We start from the raw sequence: 15524 nt of genomic DNA, 5'->3' as shown, positions 1-15524 counted from the left end.
CTTTGAAGCAGGGGCGGATGCAAGTGGGGGGGGGATTAAGGGGATATATCCCCTCCCGAAATTTTGAGAAAAATACGAAACAAGAAACAAAAATAATATTAATTTTAATTCGTGAATGTACATAGAAATTAGAGAGTTTTCCACGTAAATTCTCTTTGCTAAAATGTTAAATTCCAAGAAATGCAGGAAGACAAACACAGCACTCTTACTTCAAGACAGAGAGTCATGAAGAGTATTTTAGGCTTTTAATTTTCCTTCTCTTCTTAGATTATTTCATTAGTTAGCTCAAGGACAGGTTTTTAAATCATAAAAGAATCCTAAAGTCCATACAAACTTTGCTGCCTAAAAACATAGTGCGAGCATCAGATGAAGATTTAGCTGTTGAGGCTATAGTAAATCAGTGGCCCAATGATGTTGATGCATCACCAGAGTCTTTCTTCAATGAATTGAAGATGTGGAGAAGAAATTTCCTTGATCAGAAAAATCTTTACCTAATACGTACTGATTTTATATCATCTTTGAACAGGTGCAATGAAATTATTTTTCCCTGCACTCACAAGGCGCTGAAACTTTTCTGCACATTGCCTGTAACTACCGGAACACCAGAACGATCATTCTCAACATTGCAGTATTTGAAGACTTACATGAGGCGCACGATGGGAGCAGACAGATTAAATGGACTGGCCTCGATGAATATACATAAAAATGTAAAAGTAAAAGCTCATGAAGTACTGGATGAAATGTCTAAGAAGCCTCGTCGTCTTCTTCTGTAAATCTCATTTTGTCATTGTTTTTGTATTGCAGTCATTGTAAATGTTAAAATTTAAAAATTATGGTTTATTTAAACGCTCGCAATTGCCGAGGTTATATCAGCATTACCAGTGTACCGGAATCTTTTCCCTCAGGACTTCTTTTACATGCCAGTAAATCGACTGATATGAGGCCTGTCGCATTTAAACACACTTAAATGCCATCGAGCTGGGTTGGGGTAGAACCCGCAACTTCGAGCACAGAAGGCTATACCGACTACGCTACTCAGGCCAACTTGTAAATGTTTGTGACTCAGAAACAAATTGTGAGTATATAAACTTACTTCTCATTACTCCATTTTTACTATCTCCTCAAATCCCTCCCCGAAAAAAAATCCTGCGTCCGCCCCTGCTTTGAAGCATTTCACATGGTTTTGAGAATCAGTTTTGAATATGTGATATGTGGAGTGTTTCAAGCTACTGTATCTATTCCTTCACCTTAGCAATAAATAATGTAGTAAAGCCTCACACAATTCACTAACCTCTCAGTTAAGACTTCATCCTCTTCTGTTGTTACTTCCAGTTTCAACTCCTCCTTCACTTTATTTAACTCACATGCCTCCACCTGCCAAAATGCCTCCATCTGCCAAACATTATGTGAAACAATGGTATGCGGAAATATTAGTTGAAGAATCAATGCAGTTCATAATATCATGTACACTTGATTTCTAATTCAACTAAAGAAAGTGAAATGTCAAATAATGACTGTGAAAAATGCAAATGAATTTAAAAAAATACAATGGCGAAAAAATAACATATAAAGAAAGAAAGAAAGAAACCGTTGTACGTAAGAATTACATAAACAATAATTTAATTGGAAGAGTAAATAAGAATGACACTGGAATCATGTTCTGAGATGGGCGTAGCTGAATAGGTTTCAGAAAGAGCAAGTTGAAAATTTATCGACCGGAAACACTAAAATTGGTAATGGAAAATGTTTGGTAATGTACGTACATTGGAAATATTTCAGATATTTTCGGAATTACAGCAACCATTGAACTAAACAAAACAAATGAAGATTAGTAAACTCTAAAAGAACTGCAAAATGCAGGGAATTGAAACTTACTGTAAACAAAAACAGAAGATATTATCTCATAATTAAACGTTCAGGAGAACTCTCCCATCTACTATTAAGTTCAGTTATTACATTTGCGGCCTTTTAACTTTTAACGTTTCCAGAGACTAGTTTGACTTTATTGTTCAAAATCAAGCCTGTTGGTTTACTGCAGGGGTTTGGACTCGATGACATGTTTGAATATTTCTCCCCAAGTAAGAGTCTCTGTGAGATTGCTACTGCAGAGTGGAGGACGATGGCACCAGAACTCTGAAGATGTCTTTGTGTAATGTGATATTCATGTGTATTTACCAGTAACTGGTCCCAAGAAATAGACAATCATCATGTGGACTTTAAGTATCAAAGGGATTAAAAAAAAAAATACAAGAATCCTAATTAATTGCATTTCCTACACCAAGCGCAAATCGAAAGTTTACTCAACTACCACTTGAGTAAATGAGATTAAATTAGAAGTGCATCTGATAAAAATTATCAATGGTGTTTAAAAAATTCAAAATGGATGTGATTTAGTGAACGTTCAGCATTACACTCTCTACCAGAAAAGTTTGGTGGAAAAAATTCACGAGGGACTACAGGATGAAGAAATGGACAGCATGAGACCAACAATCGTATCTCCTAATCACCTGAATGTAGCAGACATAGAAGCCAGTAAATAAGATGGTGAGAACTACCGACCAACACACTTCATAGACTGCACTCACCTCAACTTCTCTTTTCACGATGGGAAAGTCAATGGCCATCGCAGTTTCACCAACTGTCATCTCTGATTTCAGATCATATCTGTGATCCATAGATACAGTCTTTATTTCACTCAGGTGTAGATCTAATGGATTTCTTTCCTGCAAAATACACCAGATAATAATTATGTAATTAATATATGACATGCCCCTCACAAAAAACCACCCAATGTTTTTAAAGTCTGCCCATTCTATTATTACTTTTCATGTCAGCAAAATCACATGTACCCAGTCCAGTATCAGTACCAACATAATTTGTCTGCAAAGCTCCGTCTGGTTTGATTTTATTGTTCCCAATCGTCTCTGCCGGTTTACTTAAAGAGTTTGACGAGAACATATGAGTAATTCTTGTTATGTATGTAACAGTCAGTGTAGGGATGCTACTGCAGAATTGAGGAGGATGAAAAACAAACACTGAAGTAGTCTTTGTAATCTATAGCTTTATTGCATAATTATAAACAATTGGTTCCAAGAAATAGACATCAAATATGTGGAGTTTGTCTAATAAGCAAACTTCAAAATAATAATTGAAATAAACAAAATTAAGTCCATTTCCTAAACAAACTGCAAACGACAACTTTGGTCAGTTGCCATGGGATTAAATGAGAGTGACACACATTCCACACCAGGGGTGAAATCATCAAAATGTATTTGATTTTACTGGATGTTCAACATTGCAGTTTCTATGATAAAATTTGTGGCGGAAAAAATCAAGAGCAGTATAGAATGAAGAATTGGACAGCATGGGAGCAAATTAGTATCACCTGGTTACCTGAATTAGCAGTCAGAATGGCCACAATATAACAGAAGGAAAAGCACTCACCAACACACTTCACAAGTGAACCCACCTCAACTTCACTTTTCAGGAAGACATCTGTCACAGGACTTCCCTCAAATGTTATTTCAGTTTTAAAATTATAGCTATGGTCCATACATTCCGTCTTTATTCCAGGCATGGCCATATCTGATACATTTCCTTCCTGCAACACACAAATCATAATATTCATGTAATATATCATACAGTAGCACCAACTTATACGGACCCGTGCGGCCCAAGCCCACCCAATAATTTGTCGTGTTGTTATTATTATTATTATTATTATTATTATTATTATTATTATTATTATTATTATTATTATTGTCATCATTAACACATAGTCGTCTCATATTAGGTGAATGATTTATTAAAATCAGTGAACAGATTTTTAAATCCGTAAGTTAAAGTAAATGATGAGGAAATTAAATACAGAATAAATATGGGAAATGCCTGTTATTATTCGGTTGAGAAGCTTTTATCATTCAGTCTGCTGTCAAAAAATCTGAAAGTTAGAATTTATAAAACAGCTATATTACATAGGTTAAGGGTGTTTGAGAATAAGGTGCTTAGAAAAATATTTGGGGCTAAGAGGGATGAAGATACAGGAGAATGGAGAAAGTTACACAACATAGAACTGCAAGCATTGTATTCCTCACCTCACATAATTAGGAACATTAAATCCAGACGTTTGAGATGAGCAGGGCATGTAGCACGTATGGGCGAATCCAGAAATGCATATAGAGAGTTAGTTGGGAGGCCGGAGGGAAAGAGACCTGTGGGGAGACCGAGATGTAGATGGAAAGATAATATTAAAATGAATTTGAGGGAGGTGGAATATGATAATAGAGACTGGATTGATTTCGCTCAGGATAGTGACCAATGGCGGGTTTATGTGAGGGCTGGAATGTACCTCCGGATTCCTTAAAAGCCAGTAAGTAACTTAAAGTAAGGAAGCATTACTGAACTCTTCTATACAAAGAGTTAGCTAGTTAATAATAACAGTGAACTCATGTTTTTAAATTTTAAATCAAACAGAATACATCTTAAGAGAAAAGCAACAATGAACAGTTTAATTTTTTTTTAGTAGGCCTAGCAGTGCTTAGTAAATAAAAGAACGAAACAATCAGTTGATTTAATTTAAGTTTGCGCGAATGTCGCTGTGCAGTTAACTTAGTGTGATTGTGATATGAATTTCTTGTGCTGTTAATCAAGACCATGGATAATTTTTTTATTAAAAGAACGTGAATTGATCCTATCCAACGTGAGGGGGAACCCAACGATCATCGACAACCTTCCTGTTCCGATACAACGGATTTCAATTCCGTTACAAAATCAGCTGACGTACAAAGTATGTCTTCACATATTTCAAATCTTTGTGATTCTGTTTTGTCGCGTGAAAGCGAAATAAAGGTTGCTGGTAAGGGTAGAATTTTCCAAAATTCATGGCAGAACATACATCGGTGGATTTTGTACGAGGAACACAAAAAAAGTGGTATTTTGTAAAGCATACAAGGAAGCTCGTGATAAAAAACTATTAAATTTCTCCACCAAAGCGAACGTTGTTTCATTTCCTCCGGCTTTTCCAACTCAAAATATGCCTTAAGAAAATTTAGTTCCCATGAAATATCCCTGTGCCAGAAAGGATCATGTTCCAAAGTACTGGCGGTGCAGAGTTGAGTAAATGTTGCATCCAGTTTGAATCTTACAAAGTTGCAAGACCTTCAAAATTCTCGTGTCGCCTTACATCAACTATTTTCATCGTTGTTACATTTATCAAACCAGGGACTAGCAATCCGCGGGCATAAGGACAAAGCAAGTAATTTCCTCCAGCTTATGAAATTCCGATGTGAAGACTCCCCAGAACTCTGGCGATTTATTGATAGAGATACCTTTAGGTAGGTGTCACATGACGCGGAAAACGAAATGCTCTAAATCGTGGCATTCAAAGTGCTTCGTTCGTTGGCTAATGAAATTCACGAAGTGGGGTGTTTCAGTCTGCTTACAGGCGAAAACAGAGCAAATGTCGATATGTTTGTGTATTACTTCTAAAGAACTTGAAATTCAAGACCACTTCATCGATTTCTGTGAAACGTCAGCAACAGATGCGACTAGTCTCCACAATATTATCAGTGATGCTTTATTAAGACTAGGACTAAACTTTCGTAATTGTCGCGGACAATGTTATGATGATATGCGAATTTAAGTGGAAAATAAAAAGGAGTACAGGCAAAGATTTTACAACTAAATAAATAAGCTAGATATTTGCATTGTTTCATGCACTTACTGAATTTAGTGGGACAAAACAGTGTGAAACACATTACAACTTGCAGAAATGTTATCAATATAACTCAAGATCTAATAAATTTTATAAGAGAATCCCCGAAAATGTTGAACTGGTTTAATTCTTTAAGAGATACAAATGCACATGGCTCAGAACAAAATTTAAGATCATTTTGTCTGACATGATTCACTGTCAGGCCCCTTAGCTTAAAATCTCTGACAGATAACTGCCAGCACGTTCTTTTGTTCCTTTCAGATTTTTCTGAAAACGACAAATGTGATGCTGGTACTAAAGCTTCCGCGTACCTAAAACTACTTGAATCAATTGCACATTTTGCTTATTTGAACATGATGACACAGGTATTTACCACCCTGGATGGAACAAATATAAAACTACAAAGTGTAAACCTTGATTTCCATGAAGGAAATTGTCTCATTCACAATTTGATAGAAATATACCAAACTTATCGTGATAACTATGAAATGTTATGGGACAAAACTACAAGAAGAGCATATGAGCTGGATCTGTCAGAACCAAGGACCCCGAAGCAAAGGCAAGTGTCTCGCCGAATAGACAATTGTCAACACACACAGCATGAATTTAGTAATGCGAAGGAATGTTTTAGGAATAAATTCTTTGAACTTATAGCTAGATTGTGTGACAGCATCCCTTAAGAGCGTTTCCAAGAAAGCGAAATTTTAAATACAGTGAAAAACTTTGTTATCGGAAAAGAAGACGATGTCAGGATTGTCAGGTGCGTTTTCGATGATGACATACATGGCCCTGAGATCTTACAGTTGCAGAGAAATATGGTGTGTGATAGTGCTGCAATGTTGTGTGTTGAATTAAGAAAGTTTGGAGATGTAGTTAAATTTCTGAAGTCACATATTATTCGTAAAATAGTGCCTGAGTTAATTAAATTTATATGCCTGACTTTGACTGTGCCGGTTTCCACAGCTTCAAGCGAAAGATCTTTTTCCACGTTGAAAAAAATCAAAAAACATTTCTGCGTTCAACAATGTCCCAGAAGCGACTTAATCACAAATCACATTGCTATTTTAAATATACACAAGGATAGCGCTGAAAAGTTGGATTTAGAGAATGTTTGTGACGAGTTTATAGGAAGAACTGCAGTGTAGAGAAACACATTTGTAACTCATCGTGTTACATAGTGGTAAATCCAAATATTGTTTTATATTATATTACAAGGTCGAATCGTAAATTTAAAAAGTAAATTTACAACTTCATCATATTCTTGTTATTCGCAAAGCTACACAACTCTTTATCATGGTTTATTTAAGTTAATATATTGGGTATTTTTATAGACTTATCAAAAAGATTGTTGGATCTCTAATTTTTCTGTCATTCTATATTTTATTTTAATTCAAAATTTTGAGCTCACTTAAAATTTTTCAAGTTGGCGCCACTGATATCTTATGTAGTTGTTCACGAAAAACCAGTCACTATTTTAATATTTCTCCTGTCTATTATTGAAACCCGATGGCAACGAACGCAAATGTACACACTCCAGAGTTAGTAGTCATATAATTTGTACGAAAAACCTCGTAACACAGCATATAAAAGAATACTTCCTGATCCGGATTTGCTTTCAGACGTGGCTTGATTACCTCGTTGGGTTTTTATGAAGTTTTGCCCCCAAAAAGTGTAGCATTGAGATAGTTTCCGGTGATTTTGTAGGTAGAAAAGATTTAGTTTGGAAGGGATTTTTTTGTGGAGATGGATTTTAGCATTTTTAATGGGAAATATACCATGAAAAGTAAATTGTTCGGAAATGTAGTAAATGACGTGTGAAATGAGAGGTGTGTGGTAATGGAGGTTCTAGTGTTGTGGTTTCTGGTGAAAGAAAGAAATTTAGGGACATAAAACACATGATACGATGTAATGAGAAGAACGCAAAACTTGCATTAATTCAATAACCATTGAAAAAAAAGAAAAGCACAACAAATAATAATGAAATAAAACACTATTTCCATAATGTAACTTCGTTTACATGCCCAAGAAAAAGGTAGCATGAGACTTTCGTAATGTCATCAAAGTTATTTTGGTAATGAACGGTAATACACATGAAGATGCAAGCAGAGTAGGAAAGAAACTACCTCAACGCTAGTTTATTCAATACAGTACATCTATAAAATGACAGTGTTATGTTCAAACACATGTTTATTCCTTTTATATTTCCACATGCAAATTCATTTCGCTTCTGAATGACTTTTGTTATTACAGAAAATGTATGCCAGGAAATGTGATATATGTTTTAAAATAAGTTATTGTATTAGATGTTTCTTCTGAGAGCAATCAGTGGCACAAAATAGAACAGTTGTTCTCTTAAATACTGATTCCAGCCGAAATTTTCTGCGACATTTTACTACATTGCTACAGCGAGACAAGTTCCAGTGAATGCTAATTACTGTGTAACTCAAAGCTATGACCACGGTAAATCAGTACCATGTTTAAGCAGCAGCATTTGCTTGCTCGTGATTCTAAAAACAAGACATCGCAAAAACCTATTCTTCCAGTCTAACAACTGAATTTGTCAGGAGCAATAGTCGAGCAGTCTTCATCAGGATAGAAATTTTGTCATGAAACTTTAACCACTATATGATATCAAGAGTCCAGACTACATTCTGATGTCTTTGAGCAGTTCCAATAGCTGGCGAAATCTGGTTCTGCGCACCAGCAATAGTGGGTGAGATCATTTTGATAACGATAAGGTCCACACCAGTGGAGTAACAGCACGTCTAACCACAAAACCAGGTGGTCCAGGTGTGAACATCAGTCAGGAGAAGTTATGAGCAAATGTTGGTAACTTTGGTGCTGGACATTTCACCGGGATTATCACTTCATTTCATTCAGACACTAAATAACCGAGATGTTGATACAGCGTCGTGAAATAACCCAATAGAAAAATAATAAAAACTAACCACAAGATACTCCTGCACTGGTTGAACAATAGTGCACCGCTGTTGAGGAATGCGGATGTGAGGCCAGCCATCAACTGGGTGGTTCTTTCTCTGTGTGAGCTGTCATGCCCACGGTTATTTTTGGATTCTTTTTCTGCGAGATGATTTGTTATTACAAATTACGCATTTAAAAAATAAACAGCTAATAATTAAAATAATTAACCTCAATACAGATGTTTTATATAGTGACCTAAGTGCTGAACTTTCCCAAAAACTTCAACGTGTACATAATGTCTGCGTCCGATTTATTTTCAATATCTGCCGACATGATCATATATCGGAATATTTTCTACGACTCTCCTGGCTCCGCTTACAAGATCGACGTTTAGTACATTCTCTTTGCCTGCTATATCGAATTATACATGATTCCACACCCAACTACCTTGCCTCTCGGTTTACTCTCCTAGCTTCACATCATAATCGAAATACACGTTCACAGCACAATCTGTTGCTATCAATACCACGTCATCAGACATCTCTGTACTCAAATTCTTTCTCAATAGCCATGGCCCGCTCATGGAATTCGCTGCTGCTGGAAATCACGGGTGGTCTTAGTCCTCAGTTGTTTAAAATTAGGTCGTTTAGAAATATTTTAAATGCAAAGAATTAGTTTTTTAGGTATAATTTTTATTTATCATTATTATTATTATTATTATTATTATTATTATTATTATTATTTTACACAGTCATTACTTTATTTTTCCATTAAGGGGACACACTACTGAGATTTCTAATCTCCACAATTTTTATTGTAAGTTTTTGAAATTTTAAAATCGAATAGATGTTGATGAGTTACATGTGCACAATTATTTTCAAAATTTTATGTTGAAAAATGTACTCGGAAAAAAATAAAATATAAAAAAAGTGTTTATAATTTTAGTAAACAAATATCTGGGTCTCATATAAAGATAATTTGTTTCTTAAACTTTTAAAATGATGCTAAGACTACGTACAATGAAATGGTGCATGGGTTTGTTCCTCGTCAATACAGTTCATCAGTAAAAAAAAATTAACTTTTAACATTGACCATAATTGACGAAAACTCAGTAGAGTGTCCCCTTAACATTTATATTTAGGTAATTGTCATTGTCTCAATATAACACGTGCTATGCTGATCATAGTAATTCTACTATTCCTTTAGTTGTGAGATTATATTCATATGTATTAATTCTTCTTTTTTTAAGTTAATACTGTATACTAGATTGTATTTTCCTGTTTGTGATTATGTATTCAGTCTCTTTTTTTTTTATTATATATTTTTTATTATTATTTTAAAGTTAATACTGATTGTGTATATGTATTCAATCTCTCTTTTTTACTTAATTATATTTATTATTATTTTTACGTTAATATTTGTGTACCAGTATGTATTTTTCTGTATGCGATTTGATCCTGGTTGAGTGGAAGAAAAGGCCTGATGGCCTTAACTTTGCCAGGGAAAATAAAACTATTATTATAGACAATTACCTGTGATAAAGAATTCTGGTCTTCTATATCTGTGCTATTACTTCTTTCTTTTACCACAGGGTAGATATCAGGTTCCAACTTTATCACGTCCATCACGACTGAAACATTTAATTAAAAAAAAACTTATAACCTATAAAATTAGATACTATAACACAGTAATCACAACGGAATGTATCTATCCTACTCAGTGTATGTTTTGCACGAAATTAGGAGAAATGGAAGAGTTAGAGAAGGAAGAAATGATATTAAGGAAAATATTGGGGCCATTGTAAACAAAAAGTGAAGACTTTAGACATGGTTAGAATAAAGAATGTGAGCATATGCCAGATAGATAAGAAAAGGAAGAATTAGATGTTCGGCCATTCAATGAGTATGGATAACAGCTGACTTAGAAAACAAATTTTCCAACATAAATACGATAGTGTGGTAATAAAAGGCTTCAAGGACTAAGAAAAGGCATAAAAAAGAAAAAACGGAAATATATGAAATGGATAACTTCACGTGGTCTCTAGCTGGCCTAAACGAGCAGAAGAAGAAGAAGAAGAAGAAGAATTTTTTATTGGGTTATTTTACGACGCTGTATCAACATCTCAGGTTATTTAGCGTCTGAATGATATGAAGGTGATAATGCCGGTGAAATGAGTCAGGGGTCCAGCACCGAAAGTTACCCAGCATTTGCTCGTATTGGGTTGAGGGGAAAACCCCGGAAAAAACCTCAACCAGGTAACTTGCTCCGACCGGGATTCGAACCCGGGCCACCTGGTTTCGCAGCCAGATGCGCTGACCGCTACTCCACAGGTGCGGACAAGAAGAAGAATAAGAAGGAGAAAATTAAATTGGCATGCATTATGTCATCTATTTGTACATAGTGCGCCATAAGTCATGATCAGATATGTTATATGTTCATGAAATAATAAAATTCCACAACATACTTAAACATGTTATTTATTAAATTCGCTAATATTAATGGATGGAAATATGCAAGAAAAAAAGAAAAAAAATTACGTGCGCCTACTTGTATTGTCAAACGTGTATCATTTCGCTATGTGCACCATTATTTTTTATGCACAGCTGGATGCGCTACCATGTGCATCTGCTTGCATAAATTTTCACATGCATCACGTCGCATAGGCAAATCCAATATCCCAGTCTTTTCATTCATTTATGATGGTGGGCTTACACACATGATAACCTGCGTTTTTCATCCAATGCACAGTGGTCCAGAATGTAAATTTAGCGGGACAACTAATAACTTTTCAGCTACTTAGCAGATTTTTATGAAATCTTACACAGTAGTTCCAAGTAGCATATATGTTTTGTACCTATACAAGCTCTCATTACGTTAGTATAAGGGGAACTACCCCTTATAGGGGAGCGCAATTTGGACAAAATTAGCAACTTTTCTCCTATGTAACAGATTTTTATGAAATTTTACACAGTAGTTAAACTGCGTTTTTTTTTTCATGGAGTGCAGTTTCATAGAAAGGACTTTGCTGACAGACCTTCTACTGCCCCCTACTAACTGGTTGTCATAAATAAATATCTTCCTTATGGTGACGGAAATCTTGTCTTCTCCTTTCAGTAACCAATCACAACCCTTGTTCAGAAGAATTGACAGGCTCCCGTCAAATCCACGTGGAGGCAGAGTTGCTGCATCTTTTCCGAATTCCAAGAATCCCATCAGTCTCATTTCAGGGTCACCAGGATTATGGCAACTGTGCAATGTTGGGACGAGGGGGCAGGATGGAATTGTCAGAGTTGTTTGTGTAGGAAGTCATAAATCTGTAAGTGGGTGTTCAAAGGAGCCACCAAACTGCACTCCTTGAAATAAAATAAGGTATACAAGTAGCATATATGTTTTGTATTCAAGCTCTCATTACGTTGATTTAAGGGGAACTACCCCTTATGGGGGGGGGGGGGTGAAATTAGACAAAATTTGTAACTTTTCTCCTATCTAACAGATTTTCATGAAATTTTATACAGTAGTTACAGGTAGTACATTTGTTTTGTATACAAACTCTGATTACGTTGGTATAAGTGGAACTATCCCTTATAGGAGGGTGAAATTAGAGAAAATTAACAGATTTTCATAAAATTTTATACAATACAGTAGTTACAGGTAGTACACTTGTTTTGTATACAAACTCTGATTACGTTGGTGTAAGGGGAACTGCTCCTTATAGGGGAATGCATTTAGACAAAATTAGTAACTTTTCTCATATCTGACAGATTTTCATAGAACTTTATACAGTAGTTGCAGGTAATACATTTGTTTTGTACACAAGCTCTGATTCTCTGGATTGTCTTTGTTTCGACCTCATAATTCCTGTAACGGAAAAGCTTTCTTGGGCAGTCATGACTTTTCCAGGGATAAGTTTTCTCTAAATTTTCATTATCACGACGAGAACTTAATTTAATAAGTAGCTAACTAAGCCAATGTTCAGTTCGTTAAAAAAAACTCATATTTATTATCGTCTTGCTCTCCAACAATAAATTATCTTATGGGAAGAATGTAACATTTTAGGTACAATTGCACCTTTTGGGCACTCGGGAAGCTTATTTGATACATAATTAACAAGCTGCCATCTTGCATTCCCTGAACTGTACTTCGGAAACAGATTCGGTTCTCAGATATTTAAATAACTGCGATCGAGAAAAACTGCACTAATTCCACCTGGAACGAATAGTGCACATAATTGATTACTTTCGCAAATCTGAGCACCTCAAGGATTCATTTAAAATAGAGATAAATACTCGACGAAGTGAAAAAAAAAAAAAAAAAAAACATTTTGGGACGGAACAAAGGATGATTTTTTTTTCTCTACCTTAGCCAAATCTGCACTCAATGGTTATATTTATTTGTCCCGTGTCCATTCATGCCAATTTGACATGCTATAACAACATTAAATGTAACAAAAACAAACAATGTTACATACCTAAAGTACTTGATATGTTGATACCAAATATGAAGTGAATCGACCATTTAAAACAAGTTACAGCACAAAGAAAACGGCAGACTCGCGGCACTTGCTGAATAAGAAGGCTGAATGGTTGAAATGTGTCATGTTATCAGTTTATCTTGCTCTGCAGCCATCTCCGCTGATTAAGATAATCAACTGAGTGTTACTCAATTATATAGGGAAGACAATTTAAAGGTTTTATTTCATTTTTGACATGTCTTTTTTTCTACTTTTGTCCTCCTAAACATGGATTTTGGACCACTGTACAATGGCGTAACGAGGTTCTTGGAATCTACATTTCCGCCGATCGCTTCCTTGTTGATTTCATCAGTGAATGTTTCAATGATTCATTCAGATGTCATTGACATCATCGTCGACATTTTTTAGGTACTCCGATGCGTTTTGCATCCAATACAAAGCCTGTTGAGAAAGTCTTCTTTTCCAGTTTTCGGAGATTGGCTTCACTTGGAGCTGCTTTATTATAGCGATAAAAGAAGTTTTCTCTGATTTTTTCGTATGTTTAACCAGTTCGTCGTTTCTCATGAACCTAAACACGAATCCAGACATTCTTCAATCATATACACTCTTGTATGCGCCATTGTTTACAACAGAAAGGCATTACATTACACATCGACAACAACAAGTAACAAATGTGCGCACCAGAAAAAAATATGGCTTGTAACCAAAATTTAAAAACTCACTCTAACGGAAACTATTGCCACAGACAGTGCATGAAGGGAAAAAATATCTCTCTCAGCCTAGGGAAGTTTTTAATTAGTTTTCCCTTGCAACAAATGTTTTATTTCAATATGAACAATATCCAATCGTGACTTCTGGTCCACTCTGTATATAGCCTATTTAATAGCACGTGAAATATTAATTCCACATCTCCGTAGTAGACACACACAAACGAATGTGTACACGAGAACAGGAAAGTTACAGAATTTACTTTGCAAACATAGCCAGACAACTGAAAAATGAGGTTGTCAGAAAGACATTAACCACAGACAAATGTTATACTACCTATTCAACGATAATACAAAACAATAGTGTGCACACCATAAAAGTTTCAAATATAAATACGTGTACTTTTTATCCAATTGATATATTCGAGTGTAAAGAATGAAGTAAATCGCGCCACTAGGAGTCGACCGACACTACAAAGGAGAGTTGGGCTGAAATGCATGCAGAAAGCATAGGGAGACTATTTACTCTGAAAGTTCTATATCGGTTTGAGCCAAAGTCTGTTTGTGAACAAAAGATCATGCAACTTACCCTTATAATAGTTCCAGTGATTTCGGAAGTGAAAATCGTTGAAATATTAAGGGATTTTTTTTTTTCGATGCAGCTGATCGTATATGTAAGGCATAACAAAGCCTAGACTAACCAAACCAGTGGCGTATACTGGTTAAACGGTTTGGGCTACCACTGACCCTATTATTACACAAAATATATCTAACAATTACTTTTATTTTAATTACTATGGTAAAACTAATAATACAAAATTATTACATTATGTTATATTATAAACTTTTTCTTTTGTAATTTCCTTGGGCTACCGCCGGTAGCCCCGGTAGCCCGCAAAATACGCCCCTGAACCAAACTTAACCTGTCACAGATTCCTATATGCAAGGTGAATGGGACACCTCAACCATGGGTGAATTAACAACATCGTTCTTCCCTAATGTACAGAATAGATTGTTTAAGAAATTACATATGTGTACAAACTTAGCTACTATCCTAACAGGTCATGGGAAACTAACATCGTATTTTCATCGATTTAGGGTACGGCCACATGAACTACATTTGTAGCAAGTTTTCTGCTACAAATGTAGCTGCCGTAATCGTCGCAAAATGGGTGGCCACGCGGGCACTACAATTACTGCTAGTTTCTGCGTTAAATGTCGCTACATGTGGTCACATGACATGCCACACGTAGCGACATCTGTAGCTAGTTCTTTTGCGTTTTGCAGCACTCAGCAGTAGTGTAGTGGAAGCTTTCTTCCGAGATGGAGTATGAAGCCAAAGTCGCTTTGTGTGTGTTGTTAGTGTACATTATTATGGTCACACACAATTGTAATGCACATGAGAAGAAAATTTATAGCAGTGCCATAAAGTTAACTTTTATTCCTGCGTCGATTTTACAACAGGCAATATTGTTCGTCAGTAACAATCGGAAGTGCGGTGTGGGTTTTCTGAAAGGCTGTATGAAGACCTAATTTCTCTTGGTTCAGTCGAAGGGTCATTGGGATTGTACGACAGATTGTCAATACACGAATTTCTGAAGCATCTCCAAGTAAAAAGGAGTTTTAAACATGACCCAAAACACAGCTCAAAGAGGCAATCTGTTTGTAACATATTTGAGAGATCTGTCTTGTAAAAGAATTGTGGTTTTTT

At 35.6% G+C, this 15524-nt stretch overlaps 1 protein-coding gene across 3 annotated transcripts in view; it reads right to left on the bottom strand.

The window, feature by feature from the left end:
• Window positions 1-15524, bottom strand: part of LOC138693233 (zinc finger protein 271-like) — a 34474-nt gene that overhangs the window by 13087 nt on the left and 5863 nt on the right. For all 3 annotated transcript variants that reach the window (XM_069817034.1, XM_069817032.1, XM_069817033.1), the window contains exons 2-5: window positions 10168-10265; window positions 3470-3601; window positions 2586-2723; window positions 1292-1392 (exon numbers count right to left, since the gene is read on the bottom strand). In XM_069817034.1, coding sequence (XP_069673135.1) covers window positions 1292-1392; window positions 2586-2723; window positions 3470-3601; window positions 10168-10260 — 464 coding nt within the window. In that variant the 5' untranslated portion in view covers window positions 10261-10265. The remainder of the gene's footprint in view (window positions 1-1291; window positions 1393-2585; window positions 2724-3469; window positions 3602-10167; window positions 10266-15524) is intronic.

Source organism: Periplaneta americana, chromosome 17 (genome assembly GCF_040183065.1).
Source record: "Periplaneta americana isolate PAMFEO1 chromosome 17, P.americana_PAMFEO1_priV1, whole genome shotgun sequence".
NCBI lineage: Eukaryota > Metazoa > Arthropoda > Insecta > Blattodea > Blattidae > Periplaneta > Periplaneta americana.
This window is presented reverse-complemented; position numbering and strand designations above follow the sequence as displayed.